Genomic DNA, 26025 nt, shown 5'->3' with positions numbered 1-26025 from the left:
AAAAACCCGTTGCGTAACCATCCACGTATAAAAAGCAATATTGAACAGTACTTTGGTTATTGCTATTTGTTTGTCAATACATTTAAAGTGAATTTTTTGTTTCTTTTTGTCGATTTTAATTTTGGGCTTCTTGGGAGTGAAAGCATCTTTGTTAAGAATTTTATTCTTAACAGACCTCTACCTATATTTCCCATTGTTGTAGGGTAACTGGGTGTTCTTGGCCAACTGTCACTTGTCCCTGAGCTGGATGCCGCAGCTTGACAAGCTTGTGGAGCAGCTGCAGGTGGAGGAACCTCACCCTGACTTCAGACTGTGGCTCAGCAGCAGTCCTCATCCAGAGTTCCCCATCTCCATCCTGCAGGTCGGCATCAAGATGACAACAGAGCCACCTAAGGTCAGTAGCTGTCTCCGTTAGCTGTCTGTTGTTAAGCCTGGTTTTCACTAACGACGCAAGCACAAGCGCAAGGATAACAACTCTTATATCTCCGTGAAAACGGCTTCGACTCAAGCAAGAGCACAAGCGCGTTGCATATGGATGTTTGTGCTTGTGAGAGCAAGCACAAGGATCAAAATTTGTCCTTTTTGCGTGATCGCGCTTGTGTTTGCGCTTGTGCTTGCGTCGCTAGTGAAATTGAACTCGCGTGATTTCAGACGGCACACGTGACATGCGTTACCACACGCGTTTGATAACGAAGATTTTACCGCCCTTTGATTGTGTACCGATCAAATCGTTGTTATAGGCGACAATGACGCCAACTTGATTTGGTGGTCAGAAACTTACTTTTTGTAGAGGGAAAAATATGTGAATTTGAGTTTCGACAACACTGTCTTTCCTCAGTTTTATCGATTCGCCACCTCAAAACAAAATCAGGGAGTCAAAATACGATCAGTTAAAGAAAAACTCGAAAACTCCTCGATTTAGATTTAATATTCTTGAGAGTTTGCCAAACTCAAGTTTGAAAAACACTTGTTCTGTTAGAATAACAGTAAATTCTGAAGTTTAGACGATCACTTGGCCTGAAGTACATTAAAACTAAACTAACTTCCGTTTTTATTTCGTCGCTGATTGCAGACGTGATCCACACGTTTTTTAAGAGTATCCAAATTGAAATCCATTCCCATTCTCGTCATTATTATCTACCCTCATCCGCGATTGGCTTTATGTCTTTTGTCTAATTCTGTTCTTCAAAATAAAACTAAAGCCCTGGCCAAACGGTCTCGCAAGTTACTCGCAAGTTGTCAAAAAGCCACTTAAACGCTACTGCGCGCGCTGCAATTCAGTACTTGCGTTGACTTGCGTCGACTTGGCTGGCCAAACGGTGAAACACTTGCGTTGACTTGCATGCAAATTTGATCTCAACCAAGGTGAACGCAAGTCAACGCAAATGCTTGCAAGTTCTGGCCAAAGGGAGACGCAAGTTTGCGTCTCCGTTTGGCCAGGTCTTAATTTTGGACTTCTACAAATCATGTCACAAACAGCAAACTAATCTTTGCATTGACATCTCTCTACAGGGTCTCAAGGCCAACATGAAGCGTTTGTACCAACTGATAACGGAACAACAGTTTAGTCGCTGTCACAAGCAGGATAAATATAAGAAGCTGTTGTTCGCGCTGTGTTTCTTTCACAGTGTGTTGTTGGAGAGAAGGAAGTTTCTGATGCTTGGCTGGAACATACAGTACGGCTTTAATGACTCTGATTTTGAGGTCTCTGAGAACTTGTTGAGTATTTACTTGGACGAGTATGAGGAGACGCCCTGGGACGCATTGAAATATCTGGTAAGTGTTGTTTTACCAGGATACCCCCAAAAAACCATCAGATCTGCCTGCTCATTCAGTGTGAGGTACCACACTAGCCCAATCTACCATCTATTTAAACATACGTTACCTTTTACCCCAAACTGAAAATTTTACATTTTAAAGTTATCCCGAAGATCCGTTGAAGTTCTTTCTTGTGGACAAGAAAAATCCGGCAAAAGGTAGTGTAAAAAACCCACGCCACTTTCTCGACCAATCAGAAGTAAACCCAAAACCGATCGTGAGTCGCTCGCACACACTGTCCCGCGCTTCGTGCCGGCTACATGTATTGGCTGCGAGTTTTGATTGGTTCGCTAGTTTGCCTGTGTCCTTTGTTATTGGGCAGAGTGATTACTTTGGTTTTGGTTTCACGACACTCAAACGAAAATCACTTTAATTAGAAGAGCGGTGAAATAACTTATTTCAAGAAAGAGAGTCTGACCAGAGCTTTTACGGAATCTATTTTGACACTTTCAATAATTTCGGGGAAGTTTTCAAAGAGAGAGGGAGATGGGAGTTTTTAGAGTTCCAAAACATCAAAACAGACTGCCAGTGGTCTTAGGTTACATTCCGTTTTGAATTATGTTTGGTGTGTGATTGACAAGAAATTGTTTGGCTTTATTGTAGGTGGCAGGTGTCAATTACGGTGGTCACGTGACAGACGACTTTGACAGGCGACTACTCCATTCGTACATCAATGAGCAGTTCTGTGACGTAGCCATTCAGACACCCTACTACAAGTAAGTTCTTGAGTTTTAACAAGCATAATCACCCGATATTTCTTGGAAATAAGTTACCGTTTTGTTTTTGGATTTTAAACTCCACCTTGTAGATCCCTCACCCTGAAAAATGTTCCCTGGATGTATGAAATAAAAACTTCGTGGACATTACAGCAGGAACTTTACATAATATTTCGCTTTATTATATGGCTACAATAGTGCGCGCGCTCTGATTGGCTGCTGAGCGGGCATTATTTTCTTGTAATGACCGGGCATTATGAAAATTTTTCTCGGCTCGACGGTTTTTTGAGTTGTGACTAAAAGCTACTAGCGAGAGGGCAAAAACGACAAAAATGCCGACAAAATATAACTATCTTTTTAATAACTGAAAGAAAAATATAAGCATACCGATACTTCTTTAGTATGAGCGACGAAGAGAGCCACAGAGAGCGAGTTTTACCTCCAGTGTTTTTCCCTTGATTATACTCTTCTTTTGAATAGTGCTTGAAGGCCATATAATAAATAACTTATTAACCTCGTCCGTTCGGTCATTACAGGGGAATCTCAGACCTCGACCTTGATGTATTGACCTCGCTGTCGCTCGGTCAATACATCAAGGCCTCGGTCTGAGATTCCCCTGTAATGACCTCACTCTCGGTTAATAAGTAGTATGTAATGTTTAAGCAGTTTTTGTTTACTGTACAATTTCATTTTGGAAAACGCGTGATTGAAGTTGTTGTTTAGTTTGTTTGTATTATTTGTACTGTATTTTTATCCTCGCTATTTTTTAGTCGTGCGCGCGCATTTTTCCAATGCTCTACAAATTAAACCATCATTCGATGGTTTCTTGTGCTTTGCTTTATATGTGTTTTTACGATTCTCGAAATCGTGCTTTAATAACATCAGTAGCCATTTGGTGGGAAAATCCCTTAAATTCGGTGTGCCAAATAGACGAACAATTCATATTTTCGCTTATATAACGTCAAGCAAGTCTTGTTATTCCATGAATATCATGGCGCTCTCCGTATTTTTCTATTTATTCTCTATTCCAAACAATAACGAAACTGGATGAGTTTGATCATGAATTTAGTAGTTAAATTTCGACAGTTGAAGTAATATATCAAACACTGTACAAACGACAATGTTTCATCGGGATATCCAAACACCAAGAAGAGAGTTGAAAATACGACGCGCAGAGGAGTATTTTTGACGAAATTCGTGGTGTTTGGATAGCCGATGAAACACTGTCTCGAGTGTTTGATATATCTTCTCAATCGAAACAAAAACAAAGGAGTAAATGGAGAAGTTAAATTGTAAAAATCTATGCTAATTAAACCTGGGTGTCCAAACCTCCTCCACGGTTGTGATTTTCTTTGTTTTAACTTGATGAATTAGTTAAGAGATTGAGAAGTGTTCAAAGTAACGTTGTTTTAACTATAGTGCCTGTTTTCCTCCAGGTTGTCTTCACTGCCAACTTATTACATTCCAAAAGACGGCCCTCTCACCACATACAGGGTAAGATAACCGTTAACCCTTCGTGCCTGCGGTTTTTTATGAACTTGAGAGCAAGGGATTGAACTTTTCAAAATTCTATTACTTTTTCTCATCTTCTTAAGCAACGATGTTTCTGAAGTGACATCCCTATCTTTCTCTCCGCTGTCAAAAGAGATTTAAACGCAGATTTTAAAGATGCTACGTCAGATTTTTGATCTTAACTCTTCTGAAATTAGTGGTAGGCAACTTAACCCTTAAAAAAATTATCTTTGAACATCTAAAGGAGGATATAACCTTAATTTCCGGATAGAAATCAAGCTAAAAAAACCCGATTTTTTTGAAGTCGTGCGAAGTTTCAGGAATTCGATCAAAAAAAAAATGAATATAAAAAAAATTGAGCGCTTGATTCCTAGTCTTTTTAAGGCTTGGAAGCAAGTGTTCGAATTTTTTATATATTCCATTACTTTCTTTCATCTCCATAAACGATGATGTTTATTAGGCCACGACTGAGATACTGAAGTTCAATACGCGCTGTTTAAAGAACTGAGAGCAAGAATGAAAATGTTAAAATTTTTATTGCTGACTTTCACTTACCTTAAACGACAACATTAATGACGCGAAGATTTTGACTTTCACTCCGCTGGTAAGTTAAAAACGCACTATTTGTTGCTGGGCTCCTTGTTCTTGTATTGTGTAAGAGCGTTTGTGCAAGAAATGCGTTTGTTTGCTTTCATGCCCTTAGACGACAACGCTCATGTAACGACGACTCTGTCTTTGACTTCGCTGCCAGCTTAGGTTGACAACAACACGCAATTTGTTAACTCTTTGTTCCTGCGTTGCCTAAGTGCTTGGGAGCAAGGGATGGAAATTTTTAAAAATTCGATTACTTGATCCCAATCCGTTAGGTGACGACATTTATGCAGCGACTTCTCTGAGTGACTTTAGGGAGCTTTAGATAGCAGTATGATCATGAGATCGAGTAGGAGGATGACTTTTGAATTTCAATCCAGTTACCCTCCTTACTCAGTAATCCAGTAACAAATACAGTACAGACACTGAGGAAAACCCCAAAACAGCGCGTTCCCAGAACTCTCGCTCCTCTTGTGGCTGACCGGTTGAATAGGAGTCTAGCCTGCGTAGCTGGCGGTATTGTTGGGTTTTAAAGCGCGCACAAGCAAGCGGCGAAGCCGCGAGTGGCTTGGGGAGGAGAAGTTGAAATACCAAATAAGGGTGCGGAAGCCAAAAAAAGCAGCCCATCCGGGCAGGTGGTATTTCAACTCCTCATCTCCAAGCCACTCGCGGCGGCGCCGCTCGTTGTCGCGGCTTTACCGCTTGCTTGAGGCTAACTAGGAGTCTTGCCAGTACGAAACTGGTGTGAAATGTGATAATCGAATACATAAACACTAATTTTGAAAAGTCGTACTCTCATCCGATTTAACGGTTTCTTTTGGCTCTGCTTTCAGCTTAGGCAAAACGCGCCATTCAAGTCGACGAACACTGAGCTAACCTAGAAGCCTCATACTAACTTACCTACTGCCTACAGAACCGTGCCATTTACTTCTTTATTTAAACTTATTTTTAATTACTCCAAGGCGATCCGAAACGTTTAAAATAACGGGAGACTTTCAGTCCAAATTTGTCTCAAATCAGAGCGTCAACCAGGTATTTTTTAATATTGACATACCTGCAAACTCTTAGTTGTGCCTTCAGTCCTTCTATCTGCAACACTGGTAGCATCTTGTGAGCCGAACGATCAGTCATAGTTACCGATTCTTGTGGAGTCTTTTAGGTTTGTTTGTTTACAGGTCTGAAATACTAACACAAAAATTAAAGCAACCGAGTGCCAAGCGCAGTAAAACATGAATCTTTTGCCAAGCATTGCAATATGCGCATAACCCAAATCACGATTGGGTTTCGGCTGAAAATACATTATATTTGCTTTGTTTGATTGGAGCAGGGCGCACGAGATTTTCCACAAATCGTAACGATCGGCCAACGCAAAACCGATCAGTATGATATAGTTACTTTTGAAAATAAATGAAGAAAAACACTCTAACAAGCCAAACAATTTTAATTTCCAGGAATACATCAGCATGCTCCCCAATGTGGATCATCCAGAGGCATTTGGTCAACATCCCAATGCAGACATCGCCAGTCAGATCATTGAAACAAAGTAGGTTGAAACCATAGCGCTACTAGACGCTTCTTCTCTGCCTTTATAGGTCAACTCTGACTTTGTGCCTAGTGGCCCATAAGGTAGGAGCTTATCCCGGGTTCAGTAGCATTAAGCGACTAGGAGTACTTCTTCTCCTCCTTGGATGGGTTGCTCGTCCATCGCATAGTTACACCCCCCCCCCCTCCCCCAGCATTGAATACGGTACCCATTTATATACCTGGGTGGAAAGAGGCGCTATGGGAATTAGGTGTCTTGCCTAAGAACACGACGCAATGATCCCTGGCCAGGGCTTGAAGCTGAACCGTTTGGTCCGGAGGCCAACGTGCTAACCATAAGGCCACCGCACCTCACACAACACTGCAAAATTTAGTGCGATCGAGGCATCGGGACGGGCTGATCTTAGCCAGAAGACTGACTATTGGAAATTATTGTTGCTGACCTTGCTAAAAATGTAGTTAATAATACTGACATCTTTCCGCTTGTGAACTGTTCAGTGCCATTGTTATTTTACTAGTTCTCATTTCAGCAGTGCGTTTCTGTTTATTTTGCGCCTCCCAAAATTTATTTTTGTGTATATACTGACTATCTATATTTACTTGCTTTATACAGAAACCTGTTCGGCACGTTACTCTCGCTTCAACCTCAGATCCCTTCTGTTGGACACGGAGAAAGCAAAGAGGAGAAGGTAATAATGACAACCTTTAATAATTAAAGCAATTTTCAGCTGATTATCGCAAAATCAAAACCAAGGAACCAGTCTTGCCGATAACAAAGGACGCAAACAATCCAGTGAACCAATGAAAACTCCAAGCAAACATCCATAGCCGGCACGAAGTGTGGGAAAACGTGTACGAGCGAATCACGATTGGTTTTGGTTTTATTTCTGATTGTTTGAGAAGGTGGCGCGAGTTTTTAAAACCAACCACTAAGCGTAGTAATGCAAAACCAAAGCAAACAAGAAATACTTTCGGCACTCAAGTAAAGTTGTTATAATCTGATTCTAAATACTAGGAAAAATTCAAGGCTTGATTTTGTGTTTAGTGAAACAGAGTAACCTAACACGATCACCAAGCATTTTGCTGAATTGTGATTTACACCTATCTGCAATTGTAATCTCAGTGTTGTCAATAAAGTTCTTATTTTGCTCTGTTTGGTGTTAGGTTCTGGAACTTGCAGCTGATGTATTGAAGAGAGTTCCTGAGGAGATCGATTACGAACAGACAGCGAAAATCATGTCGGAAGATCCGTCTCCTCTCAACGTCGTACTGCTGCAAGAGGTAGGCGGCATATAAGTGATTTTTATAAGGCCACATCACATCGAGAGCTGAGGGATAAAAATTGGACAAAAGTTTTCTTCAACTCTCATCGGCTTTCATCACCGCGTGGACAAACTAGCTCAGAGCAAAGCCTGGTTTTCACTAGAGTCGCAAGCCAGCATAAGCTTGATCCTTTAAGCCCCAACATCCACATATTTTCTTATAGCATTGTTGAGAGAATTTGTTAAATGGTCAAAGCCATTTCCCTTTCATGACCTTTCATCGTGGAAATTTTATTAATTCTTATAACTTCTTGATTTAGTATTAAAATTTTGTGTGGAGAAATTTGATGTTGGCCATTCTTGGGTATTTAAGGGTGAAGTACAAGAGCCTTTATTTGACCATGAATGTGGGCTTGACGCAAGCATGAACAGAAGCACAAGCATTATTTTTTTGTTTTCCTTGTACTTGCGCTTATGCTTGCACTCGACCAGCAAACGCCCCTACAGCAAATGTTACCTTACAGACTTTGTTTGAATAACGAGCTTTATACAATATTGATCTAATATTTGTTTTCGCCTTTACAGATTGAACGTTTCAATGCCCTGTTACGAATCATCAAGTCGTCTCTTATCGACCTGGAGAAGGGAATCAAAGGTCTTGTTGTTATGTCGTCTGATCTGGAAGAGACATTTAATTGTATCTTTGATGCCAAGGTTCCTCCTCTCTGGGGAAAGGTGAGAGATCTTATACATCCGACTTAGTTACTGCAATCACGATATAACGAACGTACTGCGTGTGAAAACTTTTGTTCGTAATATATATATCGGGGACTGGTTCAACTGTGACGTAAATACACCCCCACCCCAAGAGGAACTATCGATCATAAACAAAGTAAGTTCTCAAGTTAGCAAAAGAAATTACTTCTATGGGACTAAATGACAAAACTTTAGCTTCATTACAAGCATGCACTTCTCCCGGACGTTATAATTATAAGTTACAAACCGAAACGAGATTAACTTTGAAAACTGTTCAGCTTAACAGTTTTTCAAAAACCCATATATCAATCCGTTTTAATCGTCTTCAATTTCTGTCCATCCGTACTTTCTTTTGTATTTTTTCTGTTAATGAAATGTTCCATTAAGTGGTTATTTTTATATTTCAATCACTTTGATGGCCATTTTCTTATGCCTAAATTTGGCTAAAATCCGCCTTTTAAACTCCCTAATGATCATTTTGAACGCTCTTTTCCAGGCTTACCCGTCCAACAAACCGCTTGGTAACTGGACACGTGATCTGGTACTGCGCGTGGACCAGTTTGCCAAGTGGGCCACCACAGCTCACCAGCCTGTTATATTCTGGATGTCAGGCTTCACCTTCCCGACAGGCTTCCTGACCGCTGTACTACAGACATGCGCACGGCAGAACAACGTGTCAGTGGACTCGCTGTCGTGGGAGTTTGTTGTGTCAACTGTGGATGACAGTAATATAACACAACAACCAAAGGTAATAATAATAGTCTTATTTGCTCAGAATATGGATAATTACTGCAAAATGTATATTACATTACAGTACATATATATTTTTCACTTCGTTTGTTTATATAATTTCAATTACATTTGCATGCCGGCCCTGGTATAATTGGGATCATTTAACGCTAGAATAATGGACTATAGAGATAGCATTGTCTTTGTTAAGTCTAATAAGCAAAAATTATTTTGTCTTTCACTATAAAATGCACAGCCTATCTTAAATTTGTCAATATCACTAGATCTTTTTCTTAAAGCAAAAGAGATGCAGAAAACTAGTAGCCTACCATCTTGAACTATCAGCGGACAGTATTGAATCATGCTGGGTCGAATTAATCCGAAAAAGAACATAGATTGTAGTTGCTTCTAAGAATACCCTTTTAATGACCGAGATAGGTTGGAGAGACACACTGCTTAATAATTCCGATAGTTAGCCCTCGCGAAAATACTCCCCCCCCCCCCCCCGGCCAATCTTATTCCAATGATATGCCTCCCGAATGTAAGCCACATGGTGTAAGTTGTTAAGAATACATCACAAAATTTAACCAAGTTTTGTGCTTGTTTTCATTTCAGGATGGCGTGTGGATCCGTGGACTCTTTTTAGAGGGGGCTGGCTGGGACAAGAAGAATTCGTGCCTCATAGAAGCGGAACCCATGCAACTGGTCAGCGCCATGCCCACAATTCATTTCAAGCCCGTTGAAAACAAGAAGAAGAGTGGAAAAGGTAACATTCATGTTTATTATAGTGAGCTCCGTTGAACAACTATTATAGTCATCAAGATGTCAAACTATCTAATGCACTAATATGTATAATGCCCATTTAGTGCTACTGCGCTGCTCTGTACCTCTAGTAAAACGCGAATTTGTAAAAATAAATCGTTTATTTTGTTTATCGGTATCAGACTTATCCTTTTGCTGGATATGCCAACGCAGGGCTTAGAAACATGATAAATTCGCCGTTCTCTAAAATACACAGAGTTTGGCCATTTTACGTTAATTGTTTGAGAGAGGACAGCGGTGAAATGTACCAAGCTCTTTTTCAGAACCGTTGTAGGGCTTGTTAAACCTTGTATTAAGAGACCAGCTCTTTTTGTTGAGGTAGACGTCGTGGTTTAGTAGTCGGGTTGTATTCTAAATATACATGTAGTCTGATGTGTGGAAAGAAAAGATGGTAGATATTAACCTTGATTAAGAAATGAGAAACATATTAATCAGTTGGTGTCACAAGCTACTCGAAGTTTTTTTTTCTCCGAGTAGCTTGTGTCAGTCTCAGCTCTAATGTATTCGAAATATAGCTCAGACACTCTGACCATAGCTTAATTTGGCCTTTGGTTTTACTGAGTTGTACACTCCTAGTTATGAGCTCCTGTTCTTCTTTTAAATACAGTTCATCATAAATTCACAATGATACCCTTGTTGTTGTTGTTTCAGGTGTATACGCATGCCCGTGTTACTACTATCCTAACCGAGCCGGCACGTCTGGCCGAGCGTCCTTTGTGGTAGCTGTGGACCTAAAGGCGGGAGCTATGACGTCAGACCATTGGATCAAGCGAGGAACTGCGCTTCTTATGAGTCTTGACTACTGATCAGCGGTTTTCTGCAAACTTGCATGTACTGCATGTAACTAGAGTAATGTGTGAATACAATATGAACATTACGAAAACCAGAAACAGCGCAACGTTCCCGTGTAATATTGTACTTGTAGACAATTTTGTTGTAGTCTATTATTGAGAATTTCAAAAATTTAGTAAACTCGAGTCTTCTTTTCTATCAACTTTCTATTAGTCTTGTTTTTCGCCTTTATAAAGGCGCTAGCTAGACAGTGTCATATCCTTGCTAACGTGCTACGTGTTGCAAGTTATAATTGTAATTATGCAAGTAACAGAAAAGAAGAGAGAACTTCTCCTTTTATAGCATATTCATCCGTGAAAATTGTAAATGTTTGACAGCGTCATACGTTTTGCTCTCGAAGACTGAAATTATTTTAAATTATTTATTAGGTTTAAACCTGTATTAAAGAGTATTTTCCACACAATTTCATTCTGCTTGCTGAGGAATGTTTCTTTGTGGCTTTGCTGCTGCCTCGTCCCAGACGTCTTCCTCCTTGGTCGTGCGCGATTCGCTTGGCGTTGTGGGACTGATACGAACGGGAAAGCTCCCTCCCTAACCATTTACCCTTGCGGTCCTTGTTTTCCCGTCTTAACCGCCCGCCCGATGGCGTCTGAGGACGAGGCAGGCTATTCTGCGCATCAACCGTAAAGCTAGCTTTTGTCCCGGGGGGATACTCGGGGATATTTTGGGTGGGTATGTGCCGCCCGGGTCTCCAAAATAACACCCCGTTTTAGAAAGAATTTGCATTCAAAATGATACCCCGTTCTAGAAAAAGGTCAATTTTTTAACACCCTGTTTTGGCTGCTAATAATGCCATACCCCGTTCTAGGAATTGGCTAGTTACATCTACTATATGCTAGGCACAAACACAAACACTAGAAGAAGCATTTAAGCGTATAAGAAGACCGCCGGGAACACTCACTCCTTGGGCTTTTTCCTAGTGAGGATGCAGAATGCAACAAACTTTTAATAAAATAGGCAAAATTTCACTTTTTCCTATTTTGCGAAAAATGTCTTGCAGATTTTTATTATATTTTGCATGAATGTTTAATCAGAGCCAATTTGTAATTTCCGTTGGGATCATTCGTGTAGATTTTATGAAAAACGCCCCACTGAAACTACTAGTGCCCAGTCCCCTCTTAAGCACCCGGTCGTTCATTTTGGCTGTTTATTGATTGTTTATTAGCATTTTTATCGTTCAGATTTCGCATGATGGTTGTACGCCGTAAAAAACAGTAATAAGAGAACGATAAAACATTTCTGAACGTATTTAAAGAGTAAATAGTTGGACTTATTTACCCCCTTCAAGACTGTAGTAAGCCACCTTAAATCGGTTACGAAATTTTAAAATTTAACTGTGTTATAATTTCTGCATGCCTGAATACTATTGTTTCATTAATTGCAATGCAAATGTAGAGTTACCCAGGTTACACGAATTTTTCATGTTGCACACGTTACTTCCTCTAAATATATATGTATTCTTCATCTCTATGTCCTTTACATTGTCTCTCATCACCGCGAAGCTGATAATGTAAATCATAGGCAGCAGAGTGCTGAAAGTATCGTTAGCACAGCATAAAATTGGTTTTTCAAGATATTCAGTCTCGTGATCTTTCCTCAAGTTGTGTCATCAGGATTGTGCTTGGTGAAATAGTATAAGACCTTCAACGAAACTCCTCCTAAAAATGCTTTTAGGAGAGCCCACAAGCTGTTGGGATTGAATTTGACATTGCCTGTGGCATCGGCGACTTCAGAGCATACATTTTAACTTGACCACTGATGCAGCATAACAGTTTCTTTAGAAATTAAATCACTTTGTTCACTGAATAAAGTTGTCTGCATAGCAGGCTATGAACAAAGACAGTAGCAAACATGTCAAAGTAATTTCAGTTTATTTACAAGTCATTTTAAAAGCACTCTGGATTACAAGTTTATGAAGAATACACAAGAAAACATGATATTCCCAGCATCAATTACAAAGTCCAACACTAAATTATGGTCATGCTCCTCTACAAGGCCTGCAAAAGTGAAATGAAGATAAATACAATCAATATTGCATCTTCCATCAACAAAAATCTAAGTCAGTAATTCTACTGTAAATAATATGAATATCCCATGAAGTTTGAGGCTCTTGGTTTGGAAGATACAGTGGAATCCCACCTTACAGCCACCTTGTTTAAGGGGCTAGGGCACGCTATTTAGGTAATTCAATAATTAAAACTCTAAACTTCAAATTGGCAGAGCAAAAGTCTTTTATTGGCAAAATCACGTCCACATAACAAAGAATGATTTTGGAGCATTGTAAATGACACTTTGTACAAATTGAGTTTAATTAAAAAAAAGTCGGGCCAACGTTTTTCAAGTTTACCCGTACGTAATCTGATTAAATCTTCTTGAATTTTGCCCATCCATGCCCTTTTTGGCCTGTTTTGGGTTCTTCTTTAGTTTTAAGCTGTAATTGTGATGCAGTGGAACCCCGATATAACGATATGCCAAGGGGGCAGTAAAATTATATCGTTATATCGAGGAATCGTTATATCGGGGTTCCGTCCCATACATTTTACTTTTGCCGGGACATAACATATTCATCGTTATATCGGTAATATCGTTATATCGAAGATCGTTATATCGGGGTTCCACTGTATTTCAGTTAATTCTATGACCAGTTGATCAGTGCCGAAATTGCCTAAAATTACGTGACATAGCCCCTTAAATACGGCCACCCCATTATTACAGTCACTTTTTGGTCCCAGCAAATTGCCCAAACATTTGCTTATAATTAAACCTAGGGCTTTCCACAAGTTGCTCGAGATTTCTCAAAAAGTTGCTCGTAATTTCTCAAAAAGTTGCTCAAAAGTTGCTCCAAAAATCCAAAAAAGTTGCTTCTGATAATAAAGGTTGCTTGAAAGTTGCTCCAAAAAATCCGAAACGCTGCTTCAAATCAAGAGAATTTTTCTAAATATATGCTGATTTCCCTTGGAGGGTAAAGTTTCTAAGCAGGGCTATGCATTTTTACAGCAAAAGAAGTATCTAAATAACATATTAAGGGGAAAATTTGTTAAATAACAAGGATTTCTTTAACTGTGAAAAATTGTGAAGATATCGATGACGTCATGTTTGCCGACCAGTTTTGTAATGTCTTAATGCAGAATGAGCCGAAAGTTGAAATGTCTTCAGATGTTCCTCGTAAATCTTCGTAAAACTTCGTAAAACTTCGGAAACGTTCGTATTGCCTTTGAACAACACTCGGATAATCTTCGGAGATCTTCGGTCTGGAAATTGCTCAAAATCCAACAAGTTGCTCGAGAGGAAAAAAGTTGCTCGAAGGGGAAAAAGTTGCTCGAATCATGAAAAGTTGCCAAAAAGTTGCCGAGCAACTTGTGGAAAGCCCTAATTAAACCCTGTTAAGGGCAAACTGTTAATAAGGCCAATGGCCACATACTGAAATCCTAACCTGTATAATCCTTCACTTTTTTTACCCTGTTAATACAGCCACTTGAACCATACTCATTTTCCCATCATAATAATTATCATAATAATTAACAACTGTTCTTTAATAAGCATCCCAACTGCAGATATACAGTTATTCAAAACTAATGAAGATTCAATCAGCACATATACAATAATCGTATTTTAAAAGAACAGTTGTTTAGAAATGCAATTGTTATGTTGCTTGAAGTATACCCTGGGAGTAGACCAGTCATGAAATTTGACCCTTCCCCATCTGGTTAATACAGCCAGATTTCCATGGTCCGTTGATGGCTGTATTTTAACGTGTTCCACTGTAATATTGAATTACAGTAATGGTTGGTTTAAGACCAAGGGGGAGTAAAAGTGGTTGTTCATTGAGGAGTGGGACTACGCTCATTAATTTTGTGACAGGGTGCTTATTTTCATTAGGGTAAATTTTTCATGGGAGAATTTTGGCCCAGAATCCAGGCAAATTCTCAGCTAATGTGCAATCTGCTGTATTTTCAAAATCTGCAAATCCGCTCAGTGTATTGCAAAAATCCACAATCTGCAAGCTTTTTAAGGCCAAATCTGTTGCTCCGTGAACCTATTTACCCCCCTCAGTTATGCTTATGCTTGCGCTTATCTTGAAAGTGTGAACCAGATTATAAGTCACACAAGCCTAAACTGACCTGGCCCTGGTGTTAACATGGGGTCAGTTTGGTACTGGAACAGTTCTAAAATCTGCTTTTTGCAGGTCAAAATATCGGACTGGACCATGATTGGATAAGAAGTTTAGATAGCAGTTTTTGAGTAAACAGAAAGCCTAATTGGTCTGATGTTTGGACAGGATCCATCTGGAACTAATGCACCCATCAATGTTAAGCCGCTGGGGGGGAGGCCGGGCATAGACAGGGGATTTGACAGCAATTGTTTCCCTGTGGTGGGGACTTTTGACCGTTTTTAGTGCAGAATGCACTTTTGTGATGGTTTGGTGGGCAGTCGTGTGATAAACCCCTAAACCTCTAAAGCGCTACAGTGTAAACTTTTAATCACCAATTAATTAATTAATATCAATTAATTAATTATTCCTTGTGGAGGGGGTGGGGGTGGGGAGCACCTGACCGTACCCCTAGGTATAACCTGGAGCACATCTACGTTACTTTCATATGAAGATCTCAAACGTATATATTTGTTTCAGAAAACCCTTTGCTCTCCTTGTGGTACTACTCAACGTAATTTACACCAAACGCATGCGCAGATTAGTCTACGTTGTTTTCTGGAACTATCATGAACATCGCTTGTATTGCGTGTTTGCGGTAGGCTTCCTGCAGACTTCTTGGCGCCAAGTAAAAACCGCAAATTAATTAAATTAGATTTTGAGACTTTCACAGCGCTTTCGTAATTAGGTATGCAAAAACTTGCACCGGGATTTTCGGCGTGAACACCTGATAACCAGGAAACAAATATCCTAGCTGTACTGTGTTTTAAAAAACCTGTCGAAAAATATGTTTTTTGATTAGATTTGTTTCTTTAGTTTTTGAGAATCGTCTTTCGTGCAGTCTAAACCGTAACTTAATTAAATTAAACAAATGTCATCGATGCCGCCGTAAAACAAACAAAAAACAAAAGTTTCATGTTATCGCATTTTCAAGGAAGACAAAAGTATTTTGTTACAAACGAACAAAAGTGTCGTGTTACGTTTGCAAAGATTAGCGTAAGGAACACCTGGGAAAGAATACAAGTAGCCTGTGAACATTTTTTCCGAAAGTAAAATAAAGCAAATAAACACGAACATATATAAAACATCATACTTTCAATTGTTCCATATTGCATTCTGCACTTACCAAATCATCGAGATTTTAATGGATTTTCTTACAACATTTTTTTGAAGTTTAGTGACTCTTTTAAACATCCACAAATGCCCTGGGGTTGGGCATTTGAACAGAAAGTCTCTGCTAAGGGCCTGATTACATGAGCCGGGCTGGCTTGGTTTGCCGAGATGACTTTCAGCTCGGTATTACATTAGCCCGGTTAGCCGGGCTGGCCCGGTTTGTCGAGATGACTTTCAGCCCGGTTTTAGCACGAATGATCTTGATCATCTTTTCCAAGAATTTGGTGGTTAATTTTTTGCACTTATGCAGCTGGATGGGTTACTTTACCTCTACATCCTAATTTTAGAAGGAGGAGCATTGATTTTTTCGTCGGATATTGTGCTTGGAAGAGAAATTTAATGCTGGCCTGTTTAGCCGGGCTGGCCCGGTGAACGCGATTACATGGAAAATTTTCAGCCCAGCTAGCTGGGATCCCGGCATCGCAATACTGGGATCTCGGCTAACCGGGCTGGCCCGGTTGTCATGTAATCGCGAAGTTGATTTTTGTTGCGTTTAAGACGCGCCGAGATCTCGGCAAACCGAGCCAGCCCGGCTCATGTTATCAGGCCCTAAGTTCAAATGCCCGGACTATGCCCGGCCTACCCCCCAGCGGCACAACATTGATAGGGGCATAACCCAGCGTGCCTGATAAGCTCACCTTTTGTCTGAATTTTGATCCTGTGATCTTTTCGTCGCGTTCAATCATCCTTCTGTCAAAATTGTCGACATTGTATCTGCTAGGCTTCAAAAGAATTTGAAAGGAGTTTGAAAACAGGTTAGCATACTGGTAAATAGCGTTCGAAACAACCCACAAATATTAAAACTAGGCTGCTGTATTATTTCGTGTGTACTATTTGTGTTTTAATACCTTGCCTTCCTGAAACAATCGATCAACAACTTTCAATCCCAGGCCAGTAGCGGCTATACAGCTTCCAATGATCACCAACCCAGGCAACGCTTCGTACCACATCTGGAATGACAGTGAATTTTGCTTTGTCTGAAGTATTCCAACAAAATCCAAAATTCCAAAATGGCCGACGAAAGGGTAAACCTCGATCCGGAGGAGGAGAGAGAGAGACCTGGGCCTGAGGTTACAGACTCCGACGAAAGCTCCGAGAGTCTCCGAGGTACTCCGACGTTAACTCCGACACGTCCTCCGACGATATTTACGTCATTGATCAGTGAAGCGCATCGCAGGCGCATAATAAGAACTAGTTACCAGGGTGACTCAGCCAGTGTGCCAAGGAACATAAGGGAAGGAAAGAGCAATCATGCTGGATTTCACGTATAACATTTTGGCGTTGGTGTCTCTCCATAACTCAACAGTTCCTTGCATACTCCAACGGTGTAATGGTAAAGGAATTTCAGCCTAAGAAAAGGGTAGCGGTTTGGTATCTCTCCTACATCACAATGTTGGTGTTGGCGAGATTGATCGGAGCGACAACGAGAAGTTGTCTGCCGAAAAATGCGTGTACAACTTCGTCGAGACGAGTATTTCTGGATGTTGTCAGGTTTACAAAACCTGCAGTAAGCATACATTGCGCGAAAAGGAACACTTCGACAACTCCTCTGGAACACTGGACTGATATAAGTATTACAGAGCTTAAAGCAATGCTGACAGCGAACAATGTTCAACTGTTTGATGTCAGAGAACCTCATGAATTGGTGCAGACAGGAAAAATTGCTTGTGCTACGAATATACCATGTATGTAGGGGTGATTTGACGAATGTTGTTGTTGTTAGTAGTGCCTAAAGGGATTGCTACATGTACAATACTGTACTAGCTGAGAGATTTCTTTTGTTTATAATAAGTGGTTGGTAAATTTGAATGACAAAAAATATTGTTTGTAAGTAGATATCTTTGCTATGGCTAAACAGCTGTAAAGTACTTAAAGTACTTCTGGGGTTTGTTCTATTGGCTAAGTGAAAGCCTACAGCTTGACAATAGGCTTCTTTCGATATATGAAATTCAGCTTGGTAGCGAGGCCTAGAGGACACAAACAAAAATTTTTTACAAGCATGTTTATTCATTTCTTTTGTTCGTGTCCTCTAGGCCTTACTTAATATAGCAAAAGAAGCCTCTTCACCAGAAATGAATAACTGTAGCCGATAGAATAATGATCCCATAGTACTTTAATGTGAACTTGGAGTTATAAATATTCCCATCATCATCACGACCTTTTTCAACTAATCATTGTCACTGTGACAGACTGTGGGTTATAGCTGTAGAATTTATGTAAATTCACAAGTTAAAATCTTGATGAGTGCTAGAATTTAAGTGGTGAAAGCATTAGTTTGAGCATACGCATACACTAGCGAGGACAACAGTACAGTGGCAGCATAAAAATAAGCACAAAAATAACAAAAACAAATTATATGAGTATAAAAATAACAAAACTGTGCTATGTACATGGAGCAGTAGCTAGCTAAGATTGCTAAAAAAATTGGCCCCACTAGAGTGGTTTTCATTTGAGTATCATTTAACCAAAACCAGACTAATCATTCTGGCCAGTCACAAAGGACAGAGCAAATCCAAAGAACCAAACATATACAGGATGAGGATAAAATGTAATGACTTGTCGCCATTGAGAGATCACACATAGATTAATTTTAAAAATCTGGTCATAACACTTGAATATTTTTATACATTTTAGTGAGAAAAGTTCCTGAGGCTTTCACAATGGATCCTGAAGAATTTGAAGAGGAATACCATGTTAAAAAGCCAAACAAGAATGATGCAAACATCGTGTTCCATTGCCTGGCTGGAGTCAGGAGCAGAGCAGCTATGGAAGCTGTTCATCAGATTGGATTCACCAAGTAAGATACACTCAAATAACTACTTTTACAAATTTGACTAGCCAAATTGACATTTTCAAGTTTATCGTCTCCAATTTTGCCCTTCCCCCTTCCCCTTTGGCTTTTCTTTGTTTCTTTTTGAGTTATTGATAGTAATGTTTCAGTGATTTCAATGACCTTTCATTAGTGTCGAAATTGCCCCAAAACTGCATGAACTAGCCCCTTAGGGAAATGGTCAAAACTATTGTACTGAGACAGGACCCACCACTCTGCAAAAAGGCAGGTGGTCTCTTCATGTACCCCATTCCCCCACCTAAGAAGATGGTGTCTTGTTTGTATAGCCCCCACTCTATCAGGAGTAGAAACTAAGAAAAAGATTGAAACCTCCTTGTGTCATTTCTCCAGCAAGACAAGCTTCGTGCACACCTAATATGAAAGTCTCAACTCAAATTATAAGGCCAATAAATTTTGTCCATTTGGCTTACCAGACAGGTGGCATCTTGTATAGCCCCCCTACCCCTACACAAGGTGGGTCCTTGTCGAATACACTTGTAATGACCACTTCCCTTAAAGAGGCATACATGTATGATCCTCCATACTTCTCAATACAGCAGTTACATGTAATTTTTTCTGAACAGCCAGTACCAGCCTTGTGTTAACCCAATTTATACTAGAGACGAATTATCTGTTGCTGAATTTGATTTTGTACTCTAAGATAAAGAACAGTGTACACTGTAACCATCTGAGACAATTTATCTGTCAGAGATGGATTCTTCTAGGGAGACAGGAGACAGGAAATTAATTATCTGACTCAGATGATTAATTTGTCTCAGATGGATAATAACAAGAGCTCTTAGAGCTTACAACTGCGCTGGTCTCGTGAGCACTTTAGGGGAGCCATGTGAGGGGAACAAAAAATGCACCCCCCTCCCCTTATCCCCTTTACCAGCGTCGAACAATGTTGCGACTGACAAACAAGATGGTAAGAAAACACCTTACGTGACATTTCATGGTTGACTAGTTCCACCCGAAATTAAACATTTTTCTTATATGCTAATGGTGGCCAAATTTAATTCCCACGATCCTGATCCGTGAAACAAAAAAATCAGCAACCAGTGTTGTCTTGAATTACCGTTTAAAGATTGAATAACCAGCTCCGAAAATGGAATATTGGAGCAGATAATTAAATCAAATTTAAGAAGAACACTAGACCTGTGTTTTGCTGAATGGGAATTCCCCGGGGAATTAATTTACCAATGACGTAACCCTTGCAAGTCAGGGCATGTTTGTCTCAGTGATTTTCCATCAGATTCAGAAATCCTATAGATGACACAGCTCCAAAAATAAATAACGCTAAAAAGTCGAATATTTCACACTTAACATGCTAAGTTTAGACCAGAGGATTTGTTTAGTTTCCGTTTGTAGCAGATTTAAACCTTTCAGAACATTGCATGATTCTTGCCGATCAGTGCCTTGTGAAAGTAAAAATTTGTTAACGCCAGCACATTCCAGGGCACAAACGTAATGTAAATAAATGTAAATTCTTGCCCGCTAAAGCGTATTTATTTAAAGCGTGAAATTTTAGTATTTTCTTCTAATTCAAACGCTTCAAAATACTTCACACTGAATTTGTAAGTAAAGATTAATGGATTCGCAAAGATTTGAAAGGTAGAAGATAATAGCTTTGAAAAATTATGTGACTCGAGGTCTAGCCGATCGAAAGTAAAACTTGTCATGTCAGCACATTCTTTTACACCAACGTAATGGTATTTATTCACAGATTCTGGCCCGCTGAAATATATTTTTCTTTCGACGCATGAAAATTTAGAATTTCCTTTGAATAAAACGCTTCAAAATCGAATATTTCACACTAAACATTCTTTGTAAAGACAAAAAATAAGAAAATGTTTCCATTTGTTACTGATTTGTAGCTTCTAAACATCACGTGACATGAGCCTGACCGAGTGGAGGTTTGGTGCAGGTCACCGACAAAACGAAAAATAATAATAATAAACCCCGTGCAGAGCAAGAACTGCGCAGCGCAGTTAATTAATTTATCGTCAGTATAATGCACCTGTCAATATCAAGCCCCAGGGTGGGGGGGCAGACACAGAGGATTTTGACATTTTTTTGGAAGCCAGAGTCGAATTCCCCACCCCTTGGCACCCCAGCAGACCATTTTAGATGTCAAATTCCCTACCCTGGGAGAGCTTCACAATGTGAAATTCCCGTGGGTTGCCCCCCCCCACCCTGGGGCTTAACATTGATAGTTGCATAAATCAGGCCAATATGATGCTACAGAGGTTAAATATTTACCCTGATTACTTCCTGATGAGAAGAACACTGGTGAAACAAGTTTTCAAATGAAAATTTTTGTTCTTTCTGAGATATAATGCAATCCTAATTAGAGCTTCTGATTCTATTGCATCTAAAGGTGCTAAAATTGTATACTCTGCCCAGATTCATAGAGACTAATCATTTTCTATGACAGACACTCTCTATTGTACATATTTTTATTTGTAAGTGGAATACTGAAATCACGATCAGGGCATAGTTGGTAGATAAATCTATTTATTCTTTTTCATGTCTGCATTCTCTATAACTTATTTTTTTGTTCTTAGGGCAAAGCATTACCCTGGAGGTTATGTAGAGTGGGCATCAGAAGTTGATTATACAGAAAAATCCAATATTTAAACTGAGAAGATAACAATTGATGTACATGTAATTTATCAAGTGGTCTTAACTCAATAATGCACAGTAGAAAATGAGTTATTTTACCTAATTTGCTGTAAAAAGACAAATGAATAATTTTACTGTAATGCTTTTCACAAAATAAAATTGATAGTTTCGATCTGAAAGTGTCTTTTATTGCAGTAAATTTACCTGTGGTATTATTTCATTTGAGTATTAAGTCAAAGCTAAATATTTTTATTTATTGATTTTTAATTTTGTTTTAAAACATAGACTTACAAGTTATTATCAAAAGGTAGTATGCTATGGTAGATTTAAAAAAACGCCTTCAAACCAGACCAAATTTTTAAAATTGTGTTGTGTCCTTGGGCAAGACATTTTCTTTCACCGTACATTTCAGTACCTGCAAGCTGACCGAGGAACCTGGCTAAACTCTTATTTACCTTGATTCCTCATCCAGGGGGAGTGGCAATGTTCCTAGTTGCATAGGATACCTGCAGATTTTAAGCTCTTCGGTGTAACAATGAACAGACTCTTGTTTAATATTACAAGGAAAAGCCAGCAAGGTTGCCTTGTTGCACCTCAGCTCACCTTTCATTTCCTCCAATTATGGAGCAGAAAGAAAAAGTTTCCCAGAAGAAGCTTCACTCACCATCCTCTTTGTCCTATCTCCAAACAGAGAGCCTGTTCACAAATGATATGAAAAAAGTTATTTCATTCCACATGGATGACCTCTGGCAGTTTTACAGGAAGCATTAAAAAAATTCTATTAAAATTTGTATTCATTGGAACACTTTTATAGGTCCAAATTGAACGTCTCGGTTATGTTGCCATGGATACAAACGTTTGGTTGGTCACGCAATCTTTCCTTCCAAGCGATTAAACATTGCGTGATAGAAGCTCTGATAGCTACACCGTGACACCCACAAAATTCATTTAATTTATCCATTTAATAATTTAACATTTACTTTAAAATATTTCCGTATCATTAAAACTCACCGGTAAATTAATTTTTTTAAAAAGTCATTTATTAGTACGTGAGAAGATTTTTAAATGCTTTGGAATTCAATGAATAATTATTGTCGTGGTTAGAGGCAGGACAACCGGTATCCGATCGGTGTGCGGAAGGTCATGAATTCGGCTCCGGTCGTCGGGGACTCGGGATTTCTCTGTAGATACGTGATCGTGACAAAATGACCACAGCTGCTTTATGATGCTTGATTTTCCTTTGTTTGTCTGGATCACATAAAGAATATTCCTTTATTTTAAATGCAACAGACTAGTACATGTGAAAATTCCAGCCCCCTCCAGGTCCTTCTAAGTCCTTCTCGGAAATCGGGGATTGAAAATATAAAAATTACTTCCTGATTTGGTGGTAGCGGAAAATATTCTAGGTGTGACCAGTCCTTGTGTCAAGCATTTCCGAGTGATAAAAAAATATATGGAAAGCTAAAACAGTTTATAGTGGAAGATGCATTCATATTACCTGATTTTATGTGTTAGTATTTGAAATACCCAGAACAGAGCATAAAATATCTTGAAAATATTTCATTAAAATATATAGTTTACAGGGCTTTATCAATGTGCGTAAACACCCTGGTTGCACAATGTTTGAACACGTATTTCCGTTTTGTAATAAGGTGAGCCCAGAAGAAGCGTGCAGCAAGACACCAGCTTTTGTGTACAAGAACGTGACAGCCGTGACACAGCGTACAGTCTGTACACGAGGTGTGACATGATGCACGTTCGCAATTGCGTTACTTTTTTCTGCGTTTCGGTTCTGGGGCTATTAGCGTGCTTTCATGAAGGAGAAAATGATTAAAATTTGTTTTACTTTCGTTCAAGACAAAAAATAAACCATTTTTGTTATTGAAAAACTTGAAATCTTGGAAATTTTACACGTTTTTTTTCGGGTTCCCCTCACCTTGGCTCGTACGTGCGACTTCCTTTGAACAACGTGACGTCATTAATGATGATGTCAATTTCTCGAAAATGTCATCAAAATGCTAATATAAAGGGTCAAAACCGCTCATCCTGCATAAAATTTGCAGTTAACCTCAGAAGAAGTACATCGAATCGAACAATTTCATAATGGCCTCTCGTGCAGTAGCAAGATTATCAAGATCTGTATTTTCGCAAAGTGTTCTACCCCGTGTAGTAATTGCCAAGGCACTATCCGCGAATGCCGGTCCAAGAGAACGAATTTGGTCTTGTAGCAAAGAAGCTGATCCAAGTCAGATCGGTTTAGAATGTCTGAAAGATATGGTCGTAGATGGCGATATACAACTGTTTGATGTTCGGGAACCACACGAACTCGCCTCGCTGGGAAAAATACCCAAGTCTGTGAATATACCTTGTAAGTTTACACAATATGTTTCACTTGATTTTCAATTTTTCTTAAGAACTCATCTTTGCAGCTTTTAAAAATATTTAATGATCAAAATTTTATGTAAAATTGAGAGTGAAAATTATCTCTGTGTGAATTTTTCGTTTGCGATAGACACAACAATCCAACATTGGCGTTTATTTTTTCTTCTTATTTCATTAATCCACTTTGTTCACTGCTCCAGTTAAGTTCGATACTAAATCGAATTTATTTTTATTTTTCAGTATCACAGGTCGCTGAGGCATTTACAATGAGCCAAGCAGAGTTTAAACAAAAATATGGCGTCCAGAAACCGGATGTGAAAGATGAAAATCTTATCTTCCACTGTCAATCGGGAAGAAGAGCAAAGAAGGCCGTGGAAAGCGTAAAAGAACTTGGCTTCAACAAGTAAGCTCATGTTTCTTGTGAATATTATTAATGGCATTTGATATTCTGATAAGAGCACTCAATCAACTATTACCGTTAAATCCCTTTTATAAACTCCAAAACACCCTCCTGCCCCCTGGCCCCATTGAGGCCGATAAAACATAAATTCCATGCGTAAAACATTTTGCACGTCTCTAAAATGGGCTCTTTTTATCCCGTTTTGGAGTTTAAAGACTATTAATACAAAAATGCGAAAACGTTATTTCTTGTACGCTTAAAAATGTTTGCTCTAACAAAAGTGATATTGAAGCAGTTTATTGGTTATGTCAAACAAAAGATTAACTTTAGTTGGCTAGGCGAAAAAAAAAAAAAAAAAAACCTCATCGCATCTTCAGCATCTTCTATAAACGAATTTTTCGAAATGGGGACGCCAGGCGAAGCAAAAAATGAAATAAATACGACCTCTGCTTAGTACACGAAAAGAAGGCCATGTACGAAAAATGGACAACTTTAAAGCAAAAAAAGAAAAAAATAGCAACAAAAGATTTCCTTCTGACGCCTACTAACATTCTTCGTGGAAAAAAGGAAGAATAAAAGAAGCTTCCTGTTAATGCATTTCTGAACGTGCGAGTATCGCGGTTTTGAAGCCCCTTCAAAACCGCTTATAAGCAGTTAAATAATACACCCAGGGCTAATATGGGTGAGTAATAACAATCTTAATGACTAGAATAAACTCTCAAGAAAATGACATAATACTGAATTTTACACGTCACGCGACACTTAACTTTTGATTGGCTGCAAATACAATCATTGGATTTAAAATGGTTTTCCACTTCCGGTCAAAACATGGAAACAGGTCACGCACGACTATGCCTCTAGGCCAGTAGGCCTAAAAAAGCTTGTTGATTTTATGGACCAATAAAAACTCAGGCCTTAGAGAGGAAGTGGCTTTTTGTAAGAAGCCAAATATTTTTGTGAAAGTTTCATGGATTTTTATTCAACCCAAATGCCCATGAATTAATGAATGTAACCTTTTTATTATTTATTTTTAGGGCCAGTACTTTCACTGGAGGCTGGTCAGAGTGGGAGTTTTATATCAAACGCAAACCACAACCTTGCAGACGCAAGATCACATCAGAACGATGAAGCTGACTTAAAAGTTTGCAGGATCAAACAAAAAAGCAGCCAGCTCTATCAAGTTATTACGTCCAATAACCAGTGCTGAAGGATTTGTTTGTCTGAGAACATTCACGACTCGATCATATTTTGTTAACTTTCCTAACTGGTAAAAAGTGTGCACAGAGTATTTCTGTTAATACTGTAAAAAGTAATTTATTATAATTTATTAACGATCAGATGTACAGACCTGGTTATTGGGAGAAAATCATTTTTATTACCAGTATTTGCTTGTAAATGTAGTTTTTTAGTCCTTTCCTTTGATTGGAAGTTCGTTCACTGTTGGGTTTGTTGCAATTCTTGTGGATCAATGTGTATTTGTAACATTGCTATTTATTATCAGTGAAAAAGAAATATTTGTTTTGTAAGTACAACATGCATAATTTGAATAACAAAAAATAAAAAAAATCAAAGTTAAAATTTCCCATAATAGTTTGTGTGCTGAATTAAGCAGTCCTTATTGGAGACTACATGTACATGGGTTTTGCGCTGTATTCGTGGATAAGGCACTGTACTCTCATTTATACCATGCCATAGAAATACAGCCAATCCAGGAAGCCGCGGACCCCCCCATGTGCGCTCGACTGTATTCTCGATAGTAAGCGTACTATGGCATGGTATAAATCCTTCCGTGGTTCTGGTCCACTTCACTTGATTCTGCTCACTCCCAGCTCGTGTGTATACCGAGAAAAACAAGTGACTCGTGG

The 26025-nt window shown here is 39.1% G+C and overlaps 4 protein-coding genes across 4 annotated transcripts in view; 3 read left to right on the top strand and 1 right to left on the bottom strand.

Annotated features, from left to right (window-relative positions):
• LOC144663352 (dynein axonemal heavy chain 2-like) overlaps window positions 1–10829 on the top strand; it is an 80367-nt gene extending 69538 nt beyond the window's left edge. The window contains exons 87-97 of the mRNA XM_078524257.1: window positions 203–394; window positions 1513–1776; window positions 2422–2534; window positions 3971–4028; window positions 6089–6180; window positions 6793–6868; window positions 7344–7460; window positions 8027–8176; window positions 8694–8945; window positions 9542–9692; window positions 10400–10829. Coding sequence (XP_078380383.1) covers window positions 203–394; window positions 1513–1776; window positions 2422–2534; window positions 3971–4028; window positions 6089–6180; window positions 6793–6868; window positions 7344–7460; window positions 8027–8176; window positions 8694–8945; window positions 9542–9692; window positions 10400–10554 — 1620 coding nt within the window. The 3' untranslated portion in view covers window positions 10555–10829. The remainder of the gene's footprint in view (window positions 1–202; window positions 395–1512; window positions 1777–2421; window positions 2535–3970; window positions 4029–6088; window positions 6181–6792; window positions 6869–7343; window positions 7461–8026; window positions 8177–8693; window positions 8946–9541; window positions 9693–10399) is intronic.
• A 1625-nt stretch (window positions 10830–12454) lies between these two features.
• LOC144663480 (NADH dehydrogenase [ubiquinone] 1 alpha subcomplex subunit 1-like) lies at window positions 12455–16961 on the bottom strand. The gene is made up of 3 exons (XM_078524459.1): window positions 16772–16961; window positions 16562–16645; window positions 12455–12597 (listed from the first exon to the last, which is right to left on the bottom strand). The coding sequence occupies exons 1-3, from the start codon at window positions 16871–16873 to the stop codon at window positions 12589–12591; spliced, it is 195 nt and encodes a 64-aa protein (XP_078380585.1). The 5' UTR covers window positions 16874–16961; the 3' UTR covers window positions 12455–12588.
• A 165-nt stretch (window positions 16962–17126) lies between these two features.
• On the top strand, window positions 17127–21548 carry LOC144663463 (thiosulfate:glutathione sulfurtransferase-like). The gene is made up of 3 exons (XM_078524424.1): window positions 17127–17608; window positions 18558–18720; window positions 21321–21548. The coding sequence occupies exons 1-3, from the start codon at window positions 17254–17256 to the stop codon at window positions 21391–21393; spliced, it is 591 nt and encodes a 196-aa protein (XP_078380550.1). The 5' UTR covers window positions 17127–17253; the 3' UTR covers window positions 21394–21548.
• A 1875-nt stretch (window positions 21549–23423) lies between these two features.
• Window positions 23424–25720, top strand: LOC144663469 (thiosulfate:glutathione sulfurtransferase-like). Its single transcript, XM_078524429.1, has 3 exons — window positions 23424–23746; window positions 24001–24163; window positions 25195–25720. Exons 1-3 carry the CDS (start codon window positions 23482–23484, stop codon window positions 25286–25288), a joined length of 522 nt encoding a protein of 173 aa, XP_078380555.1. The 5' UTR covers window positions 23424–23481; the 3' UTR covers window positions 25289–25720.
• The last annotated feature ends 305 nt before the right edge of the window (window positions 25721–26025 follow it).

This window comes from Oculina patagonica, chromosome 8 (assembly GCF_052425735.1).
Source record: "Oculina patagonica isolate OP01 chromosome 8, crgOcupat, whole genome shotgun sequence".
NCBI classification, from domain to species: Eukaryota; Metazoa; Cnidaria; class Anthozoa; order Scleractinia; family Oculinidae; genus Oculina; species Oculina patagonica.
Note: the sequence above shows the minus strand (reverse complement) of the source record. Positions and strands in the feature narration are given on the sequence as shown.